We start from the raw sequence: 19,019 nt of genomic DNA, 5'->3' as shown, positions 1-19,019 counted from the left end.
CCCCGCCTACCTTCTGCCCGAAGACAGCTGGGATAGGCTCCAGCACCCCTGCGACCCTCGTGAGGAGAAGCGTCTTAGCAAATGGATGGATGGATTATCAATTGAGTTGTAGGTTAGAGGTCACATTTATACTGGAACGTTTTTTCATGATTTATCTTGTACCCATTTTATCACAAAAACCTGACATTTGAGCAGTATGTATTCCCACTTACATCAGCTACATCGAGCACACTAAGGTACAAGATGTGTTTTGAACACACACACACACAAAGTGTAAAAACTACTCTGTTATGTTTTTATTTTTCTCTTCATTTTGTCTCTTTAATATTCAAGTATGTGGCTACACAGATCCATCAAACACAGTCAATAGCAAATAATTAAACAAGCCTTTAACCACCCCCATAACCACGCCCCTTGTTCACAATTCTCCCACCGCTGGCTAAGACACATTGAACTGTTTGTAAACATGATACAAATCAAAATGCGATTTGTCTAGAAAAGTAATTTAGTAAAAAAATACATTGTCATATGTAGGTATTTCTTTCTTGGGAATTGTTAAATTTTGTAGCCCACAGCAGAATATCTTCAGCAATCAGGCAAATAGAGCTCTGGAGGTTATAAGGCCATTGGTTTTTATGAAAACTATGAAAAGGAAAATGTACAAAAAGTCAGCCAACTGTCCAGTTCATAACTGAAAACCATTAGGCATGCAAAATGTTATAAGGTGACTTTTTTTTTTACCAAGTTTTTTTTTTTTGGTTCAAAAACTTCAGCCACAATCAGGTGTCACCTTTAGGAATAGTGGGTCCACACAACCAGTGTTGGGTGTAATATGCAAGCACTACAAGAAGCATTTCAGAGGTGCTGGATAGAGCCACAATGAAAGGAGCTTGTGACGCAAAGTCGGCCTCCACCCGGCGGAAGGACAGCTGCATGACAGCGAGGGCCAGCAAGCTGTTCTGGACGCCCACCTCAATGCTCACCGTCTTCCTCTGTGGTGGTGCCAAGCCCGCCAACTTTGCCAAAACTGCCCCAACAAACAACCCGAGCAAAGGCACCGTCACCCCGACAGCCACAATAGGAGGTCTAACATTGGCCAGTATGGATTCGCCCATTTGGTATGCCATGAAGATGCCACCAACAATGAGCACAAAGCTAAACGGCCTTATGAGTCCAAGCAAGACACGGTTGAGGGCGGGTAGGCGTAGCTTGACCAACATTCCAAGGGAAATGGGGATGGCAATGAAGAGGAGGGTTCCAAGAATCTTCACGAATGGCACATGCAGTGCAGCATGCACCCCCAGCAGACGTCCATATATAGCTGATGACAGAGGCATGGCTGCCACCGCCACCACTGTAGACACTAGAGTCATGGAGATAGCAAGGGTGACATCTCCTCCAAGCAGAAGACTGTAAAGATATCCACCTCCGCCACCTGGGGAGGAGCATGTGATCACCAGGCCCAGTGAGAGGGCTTTAGGCAGCAAGGCCAGTCGAGACACGCTGTAAGCATACAACGGCATCACCAGGAACTGACCCAAGACCCCAAGGAGCAGAGGCACAGGGCTCTTCAGTAGAGCCTTCAGTACCTCCACCTCCACCTTGCACCCAAAGGCACACTTGTTGACAAAAATGAGTGGAAGCAAAGCAAAGAGCACAGGGTTCTCGGAGAAATGGGAAAGTCCGCCTGACTGGATGCGTTGTGTAGCTGGGTTATCACTGTCAGGGGACACCACAATGCAGTAATCAGTCCTCTGCTCAATCAGAATGGGCACAGAGTCCTGGTTCTGTTCCAGCAGTTGGATGTCAAGCTGTGCCCTTCCTGGGAAACCAGAGTGGATACTGATAATGTAATTCCATGCAGGTCCTCCACGGCCACTGTCTGTCACATTCAAGATGGAGAGGACCTCGGGGTCTAAAGAGCGCACATTCACAGTATGTTTCCAATTCTTCCTGCCTTTCCTGTTGGCTGCTGAGCTCCGGTATTGGCTGGAGATTACGATCACGCCCTTGGTGTTTTCGGGGAACTCAAATTCCCGCGACGAATCGTCCCCAATTGTGAGATACCCGCTGCTATCCGCCGTCAAATTGGAGGGGTTGGTGGTCTGATTTACAGCGGCCCACGCCCAGTTCGCTTCACGGGTAACGAGGAACAGACAGCAGAATGTAAATAGCGTCCTCATTGTATTCAACGACAGGCGCCGCAGAGAAACACTTCTCTCCGCAGCCGGCTACGCTCCCCTGCCAAGCTGTTGCTCCACGACGTCAAAAAATGTCATTGTTGTCTCCGGTGTAAAACAAGCGCGTCAATTAGGGAGCGACATCGCGTACGTCTCCCGTTTCATCGCGGCCATTATACCGGAACCCAAACATCACCCCGCCCTATCCCGTCAGAGGCGCACATTTCGACACCAGCCGGCAACACACAGGAAATACAACAACCATGTAGGCTTCTCTTCTGCCGTAATCCTAAATTTTATTATTTTATTTTATGTCATTCGCAAATTGAATGCATCATACTTAGTGTGGTTGCTTGCGTATAATGGATGTGTATGAGACGCATTTCCGTGAAACGTTCAAGAAAATACTTTTTGTTGTTCCGGTTGGTGCTTTCCAAAATAAAACAACTTTTAAAGCGGGGAGTTGTTTTACAGAGCAAAACCACAACATTAGGAAAAACAAACGTATTATGTAAAGCAGGGGTGCTCACACTTTTTCAGCATGCGAGCTACTTATAAAATGACCAAGGCAAAATGATCTACCTACTATAAAAATGCAAATTTATATATATATATATATATATATATATATATGTATATATATATATATATATATGTATATTTATTTATTTATATATATATTTACTTATGTATTTATATGTATATTTATGTATTTATTTATATGTATATTTATTTATATATATATATATATATGTGTGTATATATATGTGTATGTATATATATGTATATGTATATGTATATATATGTATATGTATATATATATGTATATGTATATATATATATGTATATGTATATATATATGTATATGTATATATATATATATATATATATATATATATATATAAAAGCGATCAGAACGGTATTTTTGATTTTGTGGAGGTGATCATATGAGCTCACGTTTGATGTCAATAAATCCAAACTATTGCGCAGAACGCTTTTATACTTTCACAGGTTGAAAAGGGCAAGAGTAGTAATGTGCATTTGAATTTTGATGTCGATCGGTCGCCTTTTCAGACAACAGTACTGACAAACCAAGCAGTATTACGATGTTGCCACCCTGCTGTGACAAAGACAGCTGAGACAAAAAAAAAAATAACAATCCGAGCTCCAAAAGGGGGCGTGCAAATTTGTCATAGAGCTCAGCCCAAAAATCTTAAATCACTACGGAGTCTTTTAGGGGGTGAATTTTAGCATTGATGTTATTATTACATGCATACCTATTTCTCTCTGGAGACGGATCACATAACCCCAATCTTGGCCTCTCTTCACTGGCTCCCTGCGCACTTTAAAATTCGTTTTAAGATACTTCTGTTCGTCTTCAAAGCTTTAAATGGCCTCGCCCTAGCGTACCTCTCTGAGCTCCTTCACCCCTACGCACCTGCCCACTGCCTCAGGTCTGCAGACCAACATGCTGCTGGAGGTGCAGAGGAGTAATCGCAGCCTCAGGGGGATCGTGCCTTTTCTGTTGCAGGTCCTTCCCTATGGAATGACCTGCCATTGAATGTTAGGCAAGCCCCCTCTCTGTCCACTTTTAAAACCCGTTTGAAACGTATTTTTATTCATTAGCTTTCGACTCAACATGAGACTGTCGCTGTTCTGCTGTTCTTCTGGTACCAATTGTATATGTGTTTATGTGTTTTAATTTGTGTTCTAATTACTCACTAAATTATATTACACATTATGGAAAGCGCTTTGTTACAGCTCCAGCTCTGGTGAAATGCGCTGTATAAAAAAAGTTGTATTGTATTGTATTGTATATAGAGGAAAGGCGGATATTGCTGACAACAGCATGCAGACATTAAAGGGTAAAGAGTGGGCGTGCAAGACGACGGAAAGGCACGCCCCCAGGAGGCGCCGATATGTAGACCCTGTGCGTACATTGTGCAAAACATTGTTTGGACTAAGGAACCATGAAAATGGCACCGCCGAAGAGACACATCTACAAAGCAGAGTTTAAACTGCAAGCTATCAGTTATGCAGAGGGACATTGGAACTTAAGAGCAACAAATCCATGGTTGGCAAGTGGATTAAGCAGGAAGATCATCTTTTTTTTTTTTTTACAGTGTGTTAGCACACTCTGTTGGTGAAGGTTTGAGACCAGTTACTTATATATAGATGCGTGCGAAAGCTGGATAAAGGGCTGCTGTCCCTGTCCACAACGTTGTAGTCTGTCTTATCATTTATATTATTGCAAGCAAAAAACGTCAAAGGTTTGATTAATCTTTCCATGACAGACGCTGCCTAAAGCACACCACTCACGACATCTCTCTAACAAGTCATCTGATTGGCTGAGGCTGAAGCAGTACCAGAATGCTTTGCATCACTTGGGATATGAATGGCATGAGAGATACGTGTTTTGTGTTAAATGTATTTCCTTATTTGTTTTGGTTGTTTCATTGTTTGTTAGTATACTGTTCAGTTGATGATGTAACAAGTGCCAATGTTAAGTTCAATCAAGAGTCCCGTTAAGGAAGTGAAACAAAACCCAACTTACTGCTGTTTTGTGCAGTTTCTATGAAAAACATTTGTAGGTTTTAGAGTTTTGAAGCCTCTTTTTGAATGTTTTTGTGCTGTCTGTGTGACGATTGCGACACATGTATGCAATTTTCAAACTACAGCCACTTCTTGTGTTGCCAAAGGGGCAATTTAAACCAACCTAACTCAACCCTCCGCTCCCTCTGCCCATTACTGATGGGATTGCATGGAAGGTCTTATTGTGTATTGTATGCAGAGGGAACTTTGCTGTGCTGGTCGGTGAGTTCACTTATTTGACAGATGAATATGACTTCAGCAAAAGGAAGGTCAGTCTCTCTGAGTAAGGAACGTCTGACATCGTCACTGCTGATCCCTCAAACAAGTCGGTCTCTGATGAGCTCATCGATCAATTGACCAAAATTGTGTGTTTTAGCCATATTTCTAAATGTACTCACATATGCTTCGATTGTTTCACCTGGCATCTGTTTTCTGGTATTGAAGTTCTACCTCTCCATTATCACGTCGGGTTCTGGCTTGCATCTTTCTTTGAATTTCCTTTTTAAGCAGTCAGGATCTTCCCTGGTGATTCAGCTGGTGTTGTAACCACATCATCCTCCACGACCGTGGGTGCATAAGTGAATGTCTGCTCTCTTTCTAGCGCCTCGGGTCCCGCGAGATAGAGGAACATATAGGCTCTGGTTTTTGCAGGTTTATCAGTACAGCAGCAATGAATATTTTATATTCACTTTCAAACTTGCAACAGTTTTCATCAACATTTCCGTCGAATACGGAAGACTGGTGAATTCCATCGTATAGCAATGGTCCTCTGTTAGCACATCTTTAGCCATACTGCTAGCCGGCGAGCTAGTGCTATTTCTTGCGTCAGGAGTTAAATTTTATTCCTTGTTCTTCTGGTCTATTTTCTGCTTAGGAATATTTCTCAAAGTAACCCAGTTTTCGTGAGAGGAATTAGTCCTCAACTACAACATTTGAGGAATTTGACTCATCAGTCCGCCATCTTATCGCTCCTGTGGCTGGCAAGTGACAGCTATCTTCTCGTGCACATTGAACCCGTCGTACACAAGGACAAACCACGGGAACATCACAAATAAATTATTAGAAAACCAGCATAAAAATGTATGACATTGCAACAGTGACACAAGCTCCAACAATAAAACAACTTTATTTTTATTACGATTCCAGCTTTGCGTCTTGTCCCATCCCGCAGGAGTTTCAGTTACTTCCGTAGCCTCAGCACTTCTATTGTGTTGTAGCTTTTGCAATAGTTTGAAGTTCAATGTTGTTGTGTTGTGGCTTTTGAAATTGTTGTGACCTTTCTCAGCGACCGTACTTCATCATATTGCAGACAAAGTTTGTGAACATTTATGCAAAGCCATTGCCTTGGCAACTCCTTCTTGCCCTTGTAGTGTATTTTTATATCCACTATTATGAACATTTTAGTAATTCTCTTTAAATAACTATGAGGGAATTGGAGACTAAAGAAGTGACCAGCCTTTGTGTTGAAATTCAAATGTAATGAGGTACTGTCCTGGGGGACAAAAGGCTTGACCAGTCTTTTTGGCCACTTCAAAGAGCAACCATATCTGCTCTCACTGAAGGGGGTTTCGGGGGCAAAGTCAAAGACCAGTACAATGAGAAAGCATATGCAACAAGGTAAAATTAGATATTCATGTCCTGTGTGGCCATTCCCTATAAGAAGGGAAGGCCGGAGAGAGGGGAGACCTTTTTCTTTTTGGGGAGACTTCTCTTAACATCAGCATGTGACGAGAATAAAATCTCTTTTTAACCAAAATGGCTGTGTCAGAGAAGTTTTTTCCATCACCAATCAATCAAATTTTTTTTAGATAGCACTTTTCATACATAAAATGCAGCTCAAAGTGCTGTACAATAAAAACATCCAAATTACAACAAAAAACTAAAACCCATTCCACCCACCCAACATAAACACAAGACACATCCACATACACGCCTGAACTCGCGTACACACAGAACACTCGCATTCACACAACTTAACAAACCATCTGAGTAGAAAGACAGAAAGACATGGCAAGGCACAGAGAAACCATATGAGAAAATGTACCCAGGGTAGGTCATCCGCGCTGAGAGGGATGACGGCCCACGGTCACAGGGAGCTCCGCCAACACACAGACCCCCGGCCCAGACTGACCGGGGTAGACCCTAAACATAGTGCAGAGGGTCCCGGTCCCCCTGTGAGAAGACCAGCCACACCTCCCAGCGCGGAGGCCCCCCTTGAGGAAACACTGGAGCTAAAATATATAAAAGAAAATGATAATGCTAAAAGAAAAAGAAGCTAAAAATTAAAAGACAATAATATAAAAAGACGGAGCTAAAATATATAAGAACAATTATGATACTAAAAGACATAGAAGAAGCTAAAAATTAAAAGACAATAATATAAAATGACGGAGCTAAAATATATAAGAAAAATGATGATACTAAAAGACAAAGTAGCTAAAAATTAAAGACAATGATAATAGATAAAATGACAGTCCTGAATTAAAAGACTAAGATAAATTATTTAAAAGCGAAACTAAAAAGGTGAGTCTTGAGCCTTCTTTTAAAAATATCAACAGTCTCTGCGGACCTGATGTCCTCCGGCAGGCTATTCCATAGACGAGGACCAGAATGGCTGAATGCAGCCACGCCATGTGTTCCAGTCCTCACCCTAAGAATAATTAACAAGCCGGTGCCAGAGGACCTCAGGGTCCGCGAGGGTTGATTCGAGAAAAGAAGGTCAGATAAATAAGATGGCCCAAGACCGTTAAAGCATTTAAAAACTAATAGAAGCACCTTAAAATCAATCCTGAAACACACGGGGAGCCAATGCAGCGATTTTAAAACTGGTGTAACATGTGCCCGCCCTCTGGTCCTCGTCAGCACCCGTGCGGCTGAATTCTGAAGTAGTTGTAGACCGGAAATACTCTTTTTGGGAAGACCAGAGAGCAGGGCATTACAATAATCTAGGCGGCAGGAAATGAAAGCATGCATCAGCACCTCCATGTTAGCCTGAGAGAGAAACGGGCGGACTCTGGCTATATTGTTAAGGTGATAAAAAACAATCTTGGTTACATTCTTAATATGAGGAATAAAACTGAGCTCAGAGTAAAAAATGACGCCCAGGTTCTTCACAAATTGTGATGATTTATAATCTTGTGGTTTTGGTAAAAGGTTTTCTCTCTGACCTTCAGGACCGATAACTAAAACTTCTGTTTGGTCCTGATTGAGCTGTAGGAAATTCTCTGCCATCCATGACTTAATATCTAAAATGCAATTTAAAAGGGTATCGAGAGGCTATGTGTCATCCGGAGACACGGCAATATATAGCTGTGTGTCATCAGCGTAGCTGTGGAATGACATCCCCAAAAGGAAGCATGTACAGATTAAAAAGTATTGGGCCTAAAATTGAACCTTGGGGAACCCCACATTTAATTTCATGGGTTTTGGAGGAACAGGTATCCATACTTACAAAGAAACGTCTGTCTGAGATAGGAATAAAACCAGTTAAAAGCAGTACCAGAGATGCCCACTAGGTTTTAAGTCTATTTAATAAAATGTGGTTATTTACTGCGTCAAAGCGGCACTTATCCAGTAGCACCAAAACTGTGAGTTTTTTTGCATCTGCAAAACACCTGAAATCATTTAAAATCCTTAAAAGAGCTGTCTCTGTACTGTGGTTCATTCTAAAACCAGATTGAAATTTCTCTAAAACATTATTTGTATTTAAAAAAAAATTTAACTGTAGAAAAAATATTTTTTCTAAAATCTTACTTAAAAACAGTAAGTTGGATACAGGTCTGGGGTCTGAATTGCTCTTCTTCAGAAGGGGCTTCACCACCGCCGTTTTAAACGCAGTGAGGAAGACACCCGTCTGAGGAGAGCAATTAACTATATTTAAAATCTGTTCCTCAAAAAATCCATAAAAAGGTTTTAAAAGTGATGTGGGAATTGGATCAAAAAGGCAGGTTGTTTGATTTACCTGGGAGAAAACCCGACCAAGTGTCCTTGCATCAACCAGGGAAAAACTTTCCAGTGTTTCCTCTGGTAAAAATGACGCGTTAATAGAATTTACATTTTGATGAGCTAAAAGACTGGATCTTATGTCATCGATTTTACTTCTGAAGCGGCCTGCAAAGTCCACACAGAGAGCGTCTGTCACTGTCTGTAAGGACTTTTTAAGATCAGAGCTGGTTAAAAGATCGAAGATGGAGAAGAGATATCTACAGTTGTTTTTATTAATTGTAATGAGATTTGAGAAGTAAGATATTATTGCCAGTTTGACTGTTTTATTGTAGGATTTGAGTTGTTGACATAATATTTGATAATGAACTGTAAGGTTGCTCTTTCCCCACCTCCTTTCTGCACTCCTGCATTTTCTTTTTGATTTCTTAGTTAAATAATTTCTCCACGGCGGTATCGTCTTGATTTTTATGTTTTTTGTTAAAAGTGGAGCAACCGAGTCTAATGTTGATTTTAAAACCCTGTTAAAATGATCAACAATAAAATCACAAGGTGCAGGTAAAATGTCAGCAGGAGTGCTCTTTAAAATCTCAATAAAATTTCAGCCACCTCAGAAGTTAGGTAGCGTTTTCTCACTGTTCTCACCGGGGCTGCTTCTTGATTAAAACTGGCGATGTTAAAATATACACAGTAGAGGTCTGACACAGCCAGGTCAACAACAGAGGACACACCAACGGACAGGCCGTAGGTTATGACCAGGTCCAGGGGGTGTCCTCTGTTGTGAGTTGGCTGTGCGACATGCTGTTTAAAATCAAAATAGTTTAAAAGGTTTAAAAATTCCCTGGACAGTGGGTCCGAGATATTGTCACCGTGCACATTAAAATCGCCAGTTATTAAAATTCTGTTATAAGTGGAATGAAAATCGATAAGAACTCTGAAAACTCACTAATAAAAGAAGTAGAGTGAGGAGGAGGTCTATAAAGTGTGACATAGAGAATAGAGGGACTGCTAAAAACAAAGGCATGGTGTTCAAAAGATAAATACCTGTTAAAAATCGTTTCCTTTGAAATAAGAGAAGTTTTTATAATTGACGCAGTCCCGCCAACTCTTTTACAGTCTCTGGTCGAAAATAAAAAAATAAAATTTGGTGGGCAAGCCTCGGTGAGAGCAACTGGAGCATCTGTACCTAGCCATGTCTCAGTTAAAAGAATACCTTCAAGGTTGTTGTCTAAAATCAGGTCGTTTATGATAAAAGTTTTGTTTAAAAGGGAGCACACGTTCAGCACAGTCAGGTTAATGTTTGTGCTGGACGTGCGCTCATTTCGCATGGATTTGAAATGTTAACATGTAAAAGATTGTCACTGTTAAAACCACTTTGTTTGTGTGTGGGAGGGAAGCATCTGCGAGTGATGGTTTGAATTGAGAAAATGTCCGATATGGGTGGTAATGATAGTGGGGGCTTGTTGGGAGTGCTATTGAAAGAAACAAAGATTGGCCTGTAGGTGGGTGTAGTGAGTTTGTTATTGCAATGGTTTGTGTTAGAGCTTGGGGTGGGAACACAGGCGGAGTGATTTGTCCATAGGAGTCAGCTGGGAGCGTGGTTGACAACTGCATAATTAATGTTAGCTGCTAAAATCGAGCTACCCAGGAAGCTCGGGTGAAAACCGTCTGGTTGGTAAAAGGAACGACGGTTCCAAAATAGGTTAAAATTGTCAATAAAAGCAAATCTGAAATGTCCGCAAGCGCGTATGAGCCATGTGTTCAGGCTTAAAAGACGACTGAAGCGCTCGTTGCCGGGGGATAGCGGCGGTAAAGTGCCGCTTATCCAGACCGACAGACCACAAGTTTTTAGCAAGTCGAAGAGGACATTAAAATCTCGCTTGGTTTGCTCCGATTGTCGGCGCACTGTTTCATTCGTTCCCACGTGGACAACGAGCCGGGATATGGATGGTGGAAGAGAGAGAAGAACATCTGGCAGGATGTTAGCTATGTCCGTGACTTTGGCTCCGGGATAACAGCGGGTGATAGTACCAATGTAGCGTGTGTGTTTAATGATGCTGTCGCCAACAATGACGGTGGTTGGTCAGTGCAGAGGATGTGAAGAATGAGTGCCAGGGAAACCGTGTCCTCTGTGGAGAGAATCCCGACCTCGTTGTCCTAAATCGTGCTCCCCAGGCCGGGTGGCAACTGAGGACGGGACTGGTGAGTGGCGCCGACGTTGTGGCCCACTCGTGTGCTGGGACACTGCGTCCCTGAGCAGCCCCACTCGAGAGCGGCCGACCGGGCCATGCGTGGACTTACCCACTCCGGCCGAATTCAGCGTGAGCGGCAGGGAATTCGAAGGAGCACTTGGGACCCCAGCCCTGGGGTCAGATGCTACGGCTGACGTCTCCGACCGCAGGGGCGCAGCAGTGGCAGCGGGAGAATCCTCTGCCAGGGCGGAAAAACGATTCTTCATGACCAATCGAGGGCGGGAAGATGATTCTCTGCTCCTCTGGCTGCGGGAGGCCACCTCGACCCAGGTGGTACCATGAAGTGGTGTTGAGCAGGATGGGCCCGGGCAGGTAGCTGGATCCCATCTCACCATGTCCGTCAGTGGAGCCTCAGTCATACTCACAGCTGTCATGATTCCGCTGGAATGCCTATCCATAATGACGGCGGAAAGTTGTGGGAAACGGGTCGTGAAACACGAGATGAGGGACTCTTATCGACGGAGTTCTTCCGTCAGACGATGGACTTCCTCTCTCAGGTCAGAGATTGTTTTATTTGTTTCATCCTGCACCATTATGAACCGGGTCCGGTGACCGGGGCTAGCACGGCGGGCTGGCAGCGGCTAGTCTGAGGCAGGAGTATGCTAGCTGTTTGACAGTTGGCCGGTTCACCGGTGGGAGCGTGTCCGTAGGTTAAAAATTTAAAACAGTCACTGTATACAAAAAATAATAAAAAGTATGTCCAAGCAGTAAAAGTAGTGCAAGCTTACTACGATGAGCACTCCTACGGAGGCGAACAACAACAATATGCAGTGTGTGACTTCATGTACGCCGAAGGAAGTGTGCAACTTCAATTTCGGGAATGCAATTCTGCCATGCTCGGCGACCTGACCAGAGGGAAGCTGAGCCAGACCCACACATCAACAACAAAATATACCACACCCCAACAAACAAAAACAAACAAACCAAAAAAAAAAAAAGCACTATTGCTTCAACTTCAGGACTGGCAGTAGCACTGATTTCATTAGGTAATTGTGTAATTTAAAAAAATGGCTTGATAATGCCATTACAATAGTTTTAGTTCAGCAGCCCTGGTGGTGCGTGTCAACAAGCTCTAGCCAAAGTTTGTGGCACATATGTCACAGCACGGGATTTAAAAGAAAAGTCAAAGAAACTCAAAAGAAAGTTAGCCTTTCTTAAATTTCTTTTCATTTTTTCTTCATTTACAGGGATTATATTTGATCAAAATTGGTTTTAGGGCTGCGAGGGCCCTTTATAACTGCTCGCTGCTCTAGTTTCTACATTTTGTAGTTTCTAGATTCTCTGAGCAAATCAGCCCAGCTGCAGCAATATTGTAAACCTCCCCCATGGTCATCATCAGCACTCAATGACACTATTCATGTGCGGTGTCAGAAATGCGATTTCAACTGATTGAAACTGAAGTACAATTTCACACTAAAAAAAGTATTGCCTGTTCACAGCAGACCTGGTGAATTAATACTATGATGTTTTTACGACAATGTCTATTTATACTATGATGTGTTGTACAGTTATGCAATATATTAGTCATGATTTGTCAGGTACTTTAATTTCTATGTTGTCATTTTCTTGAGGCTCTCTTTGGTTGGCAGCATCTCTGCGTCCTGATTCATAGAAACCCTCAAGTAAGACAGTCCATGTATTCATCGTTGATCTCAGCAAGGTTGTCATTACTGTCTGTCTCCTCCTCTGCTGTTTTTTCAGCCCACACCGTCTAGGTCTTAGTTCAGTCATTACCAGTGTCTTGCAGTTAGTTACACTCCGTCTCAGCATGGGGGTCAGACTTGCGACGGTCACCAAAGAGCTCATCCTGGTCATAAGTGTCTACATTTCTGAAAATATAATGACATCAAAATATTTATCATGCAAAGAATATTGTTTGAAATTATGGGAAATAGTATCATATGTAATCAAAATATTGTGTTGTTAACTGCATAGAGTTGAAAAGAAAATGAACCGTTACTTTCTTCATTTTGATTGCATCAATACCGCTACTCTTCTTGAGGCGGTACACGAACCATCTTTAACAACTATACAACAATAAAAGTAAAAAAAAAAAAACAATTAACAAATGTCATTAAAACTCATATTTTCAATTAAAATATGCCATGTCACATGTTCATGACACATTTACAAACAAGGTAGAGTTCGAATTATTTTTCTCAAATTGGTTACAAAAAGCTACAACTTTGTCGGCTTGTGTATGAAAACTTAAAAATAGGTATACTGACAGTCAATAAATAGTTAGCAGTACAAGATTTCAAACTGGAAATATTTTGGAGCAGAACTCAAAATCCATTAAATACTTGCTTAATGTATAATGATTCATAATTTGACCTTATGTGTTGTAACATGTCTTATCCGTTGCTACACGGTTGCTGTGGTCCCCGTTGCTACGCAGTTGCTATAGTCCTTTATGTTCGATTCATTTATTATGTCATATAGGCTTGATGCTTTAGAGCAGGGGTCTTCAATCCTGTTCCTCGAGGGCCGGTGTCCTGCCCGTTTTCCACCTCTCCCTGGTGCAACACACCTGAGCGATCGTTATCTAGCTTCTGCAGACCTTGCTGATTATCTGATCATTTGAATCAGCTGTGTTGCAGCAGGGAGAGATGGAAAACCTGCAGGACACCGGCCCTCGAGGAACAGGATGAGGACCCCTGCTTTAGAGTATTTAAGATCGAGCTACTCAGTGACACATCGTCAGTACGTCAAGCTTTCTTCGTGTGAGGATGTCAGCCATCTTCCAAGTGTTCTGAATCCAGGCATGCTTGTTATTACTTGGAATTTTTGTATATAAAGACTTTTACGTCGCCACTTCTGTCTCCTGTCTTCTTCTGGGTCCAAACCCCACTCCTCACATGACAGCACGTACTGACCATCATGGACCCAGCAGACCCAGAGGACAAAATCCACTACGCCATGAGGGCACAGGGAGCACTGCTCGGCAGACATGACCAAATCATGAGGGAGGTTATGGAGTCCATTCAGAACCTCTCCACCACCGTCAACTCATTAACCATCCAGTTGACGTCCAGCACTCCACCACGACCTTCATCACCCACTCCAGCCCACACGTCCAATCAAGGAGTTATCGACTCACTCACTACTGCTGTGCCTTTTCACCGCGAGCCCAACATTCTTACACACCAGACTGTTTCACTCGCTCTCACCATTTCTGGTAACCATCAGGAGCTCATTAGGTTTTTGATCATTTCTTGTCCCTCTTCCCCTATAGTTCTAGGACTACCCTGGTTAAAACTTCATAACCCGCACATAGACTGGACTTCCTCATCCATAGTTAGTTGGAGCACTTTCTGTCATGCACACTGTTTGCGTTCTGCGTCTCTGGCATCCTATCCTTATAGCCCTGTTTCTCCCCTTGATCTTGCTTTGGTTCCCCCGGAATATCACGACTTGGGGGAGGTGTTTAGCAAGTCTCAGGCACTTTCCCTTCCCCCTCACAGACCTTTTGACTGTGCCATTAACTTACTCCCCGGGGCCCTCCTACCTTCTAGTAGACTTTACAACTTGTCACGCCCCGAGAGGGAGGCCATGGAGAGATATATCAGTGACTCTCTGGCTGTCGGTATTATCCGTCGTTCCTCCTCTCCTGTTGGAGCTGGATTCTTCTTTGTGGACAAAAAAGACAAGACCCTATGACCATGCATTGACTTTAAAGGACTAAATGACATCACGATTAAGAAGAAGTATCCGCTCGCCCTCATTGACCCTTACTTTTGAGCCTCTCAATAAAGCCGCCATTTTCACCAAATTAGACCTTCGCAACGCTTATCATTTGGTGCAAATGTGGGAGGGAGATGAATGGAAACAGCTTTTAAGACTCCCCTTGGACACTTTGAGTATTTGGTCATGCCTTTTGGTCTCACTAATGCTCCAGCTGTGTTTTAGGCACTCATCAGTTTAATTCAAAGACTGTTCTTTCTTACTTTGATTATTGAATACGATCTAAATGGAGACATCTTTACAGGCATTTTTCTTCAAAACATTTCTCAAAACTGCCCCCAAGCACCACACTCCAGCAGTGATGGTTTGCAATCCCGTGACAAGTTGAGGGGGGACCCAAGGGATCCTTGGTAGACAAGTTGGCCTTGTAATGGCGTGGTGAGAGAGCTTGAAAAAGGAACGCTTTCTGAATTTTCTGGAGGTCTGCACTGTGAGAGGGAGAACAAAGTCAAGACAAGGGAGGTTGATATTAAAAATACTTAATAACGAGGACTGTAGTGTCGGCCGAGGTACCAATTTGAGAGTGGTTATCATCTGGCACCTGCATGCTGGTCTGACGGGCTCTCAAACAGTGTTGATTGAAGATAGCATGCAGGTGCGAATGTATGGCCTCTGGAAAGAGCCACGCCCAGCCGGAAACGTGAAGCCCTACAAGACAGACAAGGTCGAGCACAGGAACCAGTCCCCGCCAAAATAAAACACCACACCGTGATGGAAATAAATATGTACTTAATATGTAGCTTGTGAGTATATCACATTGTTTGTTTATGATTATATGTAGTTGCTCTAATTTTACCATGGTCTACTCTGCTGTTTGCAACTTGGATGCCATTGCAATTAACTTACATGAATAAGTAAAAGTTAAAATAAATACATGACTTCATCGACAGTTCATCTGGAGTGTTTAATTATGGCAGCATTAAGTTTTGGAGGAAAAAAAAAGGATTGTACATTGCGACTTTTTATCTGTGCACATTAAAATATATAACAATCACAGCCAGAAGCCAGACTGAATTTTCTAGTCCTGGTCTCGGGTTAACTCAACATTGTCCACAACTTGGAGAAGTGTCTGGCTAACCCGAAGCAATACATCATTTTCTGCCACGGTGAACTCCTGGCTTGCGATTTCCATTTCTGTGATTGAATCTAAGGTCCCATTCCTTATGCGTTTTCCTATTGATTCAGAAATGCAAAATTAATAATAGAATTGTCCTTCAAGTTAGTGTATGTAAAACAGCTTGCTGACATGGGCGAACGCTGGATGAGAGTTGCTGCTTGGTAGCCCGATGGAAAGCTCATACTTGTCTCTGCACTGGAAATTTCTTCAGCATGTGCATCCGTAACAGCTGTAAATTAAAAACCATGAATACCTGAGTACTGTATTTGGGTTTAGAAAAGTGAAGAGTAAAACTATGTGGGCATCAACCCGTTATTGTAAAGTAACTAAAAAAAGTTATGCTCTTTTCTGTAACAACTGACAAACAAAATAAAAACACAAAGTATGATAGGTATTTACCGTCATGCCTCAGAAAGAGCAGCGTATCACATCGGGATCAGGGAAGAGTTGGTTCGTTTCCTTTCCTGCTACATTTTTACATACAAATGCAAAATGAGGAACAGTAAATAATTGGCCCATAAGTTATTGTATAATGAAATTTACCAGGACATGCGACCATCGCACTTATGTGTGGCAGATGATGGACAGCTCACAATTTCTCAAACTGTACATCCAGAACAGCTTTAAATCTAAATACATGCCCCCTAAAAAAGTCAGCGTTCACTATTAGATTAAATGGGCCGATAATTTTGTTTTTAACATTTATTTAGGTGCAAATCATTCGAAATGCAACGCTTCATTGTGCAGGCACATTTTTTCCTGTATGTAGGCAATGTTTATGGTTCAAACTGAATATCACATTGGCTTACAAAATAAATACGCTTTCTGAAAATACATGCTTTGTCAGCAGCGGCAAAACAGAATCTGCTCCGGTGTTAAAGACTGACCATTGGCGTCAAGTTGGTTGTCCACTCGACGGTCATTTCCTCTATTGCTGTTGAGATTTGTGATCTTTTTACATGTCTTCATGATTTAACATTGCAGCTTCTATGGATTTGTTTTGCCGCATGAACAGTGTTAAACTACCGTATTTTCTGGACTATAAGCCACTACTTTTTTTCTAGATTTTGAACCATGCGCCTCATACAAACGGTGCGCTTTTCTGTGGATTTTTTTTTCACTGGTAGGGACGCTCTATAGTCAGAAAATAAGCGAAATAAATCGTTTTATTTTATTTTTTCTCTTGGGTCTTTTCTGTTTTAATTATCAAAGTTGTTGCCGTGTTAAAGGCACTGTTTTAACTGTCTGTTTATGCACCTTTATGTGCATTCACAGTACAAAATCGTTCTGTACATCCAGTAACACAATTTCTTTTTTTTTTACATCACAGATATTGATTCATACCGCATTTCTGCTCATAAACTGCATAATGTGATATAAATACACGCACCCACAAAATGTCAATTTCACTAACTTATTATTAAAAACTGTTCCATGTTAATATAAGAATACATGAAAGGAAAATATTTTGTTTCATAATACCTCAGTCACCTTTCATGAAGCAGATTTTTACTTTCAGTGAGGTAACCAGTCAGGTTAAGTAGCCAGGGAGCAATTTTAAAATTGTTTACCTTAATGAATATATATTTTATCAGCTGGACCTTAGCCTACTGTTCAATACTTAGGCTACAAACCTATGCTTTTAATGCATGTCTCTCTCTTTTTAATTCCCCCTACATGTTACCAATTAAACTAAACATGAAAATATAAATAACTTATTTTTTGTAGTTATTCGCAATCTTGCAAATGTAGGCTAGCCATGACACTTGGTGTGCCTTGGCACAGTAGTGTATCATGAGAGATCATCAGGTGTGCCGCAGAAAATTATTCAATGTCAATTGTTGGAATTAGTTGCCAAATTATTATCTGGAGTTCAGGAAAATAGAACAAGTCAGATATCTCGGCGGCTTTTTCTTATTCTAACGAGGACCTGCACCCGAATGAGAGCAGTTGGAAAGAACCACGCTGTCTACAAGGCCGTCCTCCCATATATATCCTTCTACTAGACAGGTTCCTCTGCTAAAGGTAATATACTTTAAAATCAGTCTTCCTCGCTCCCTCCCCTCGCATGGGGGCACGTCCAAGGGCAGGTCATCCCCAGGTTGGTTATCGTATGGAAGGTTGAGTCCAGTCTGGCTCCATGGCTTATTCCAAGGCTGATTCACATCTGGGTGTTCCATGGTTTCTGTATCCCAAGACTAGGCCCTCTCCTGCAATATTGTCTGTGTGCAATTGTGTGTGTGCTCTGATCCCAAATTGTCATGTCTTTCACAATGTGTTTTTTCAATGGCGTCCGAGTGACCCCTCCTGTGCCCAACGCTCCATGAAGTGCTTTTTGGTTTCTCGTCAGTTTTTTAGTGCAAAGCTGTTTATGTCAGTTTGTAATATGCAGACTGAATATGTGTGTGTGTGTGTGTCGTAAAAGTGGGGTGTGGGTCATGAAAATACTATGTGTGTGTGTTGCAAGTGTACGAAAGAAAATTCTACAGAGTTCAACACATTTGAATTAAGTAATGTAAGTCTAGAATATGAGAATAATATAAGAATCAGTAAACACAATCACTACCATTGCAGTCATTACCGTGCACGGTACTTCTGGTTTCATTTGATCATTGCTTTTTGTTTAATAAATGCTTCACCTGTAGCCAATATGAACCTGCGACAAAAAAAAAAGGGAATGTAAATGGAAGAGTTTCGTTCTCACAAAGCGAATTAATTTCATGCCAGTGTAGACATTGTTACAAGTGTAAGCCTTAAAAGTTGTTCTCCCTTGCCCTCGGAGGCTGTGGTATAGAAGGTTACAGTAAATAATTAAATTATATATATTTCTTATGGCGTCTCTCTTACTAAAGAGAATCGTCGCTGCAGGACAGTATTTTGTTGCGTCTTTAAACAGGCTCGCTCTAATTCACCACTCTCTCTGCGCTCATGAAATGCGACTACCAAACCAATTAAAAAAAGGAACTAATATTTTAGCAGCCTAAAATAAATAGATACTCACAAAACAACATTGTATCATGTTGACAAAATAAATACAAAACAATATATGTAATACTCAAATTAATACAGAAAAATGAAAATTCCAATTGGCAACTAAATCATGTGAAACAAGCACTTCAAAAGATCTGTTTTCTCAACCGTTTTGCTTATGATAAGGGGCTTGCAAAAGGTAGATACGTGTGATTCCAAAAA

General features: G+C 41.7%; 1 protein-coding gene across 1 annotated transcript; it reads right to left on the bottom strand.

Annotated features, from left to right (window-relative positions):
* Positions 1 to 274: 274 nt before the first annotated feature.
* Positions 275 to 2,429, bottom strand: slc10a3 (solute carrier family 10 member 3). The gene has a single exon (XM_088297415.1). It carries the CDS (start codon positions 2,181 to 2,183, stop codon positions 780 to 782), a length of 1,404 nt encoding a protein of 467 aa, XP_088153541.1. The 5' UTR covers positions 2,184 to 2,429; the 3' UTR covers positions 275 to 779.
* Positions 2,430 to 19,019: the final 16,590 nt, after the last annotated feature.

Source organism: Idiotropiscis lumnitzeri, chromosome 6, assembly GCF_059441095.1.
Source record: "Idiotropiscis lumnitzeri isolate Australia: NSW breed Sydney's pygmy pipehorse chromosome 6, RoL_Ilum_1.0, whole genome shotgun sequence".
In the NCBI taxonomy this organism is placed as follows: domain Eukaryota; kingdom Metazoa; phylum Chordata; class Actinopteri; order Syngnathiformes; family Syngnathidae; genus Idiotropiscis; species Idiotropiscis lumnitzeri.
This window is presented reverse-complemented; position numbering and strand designations above follow the sequence as displayed.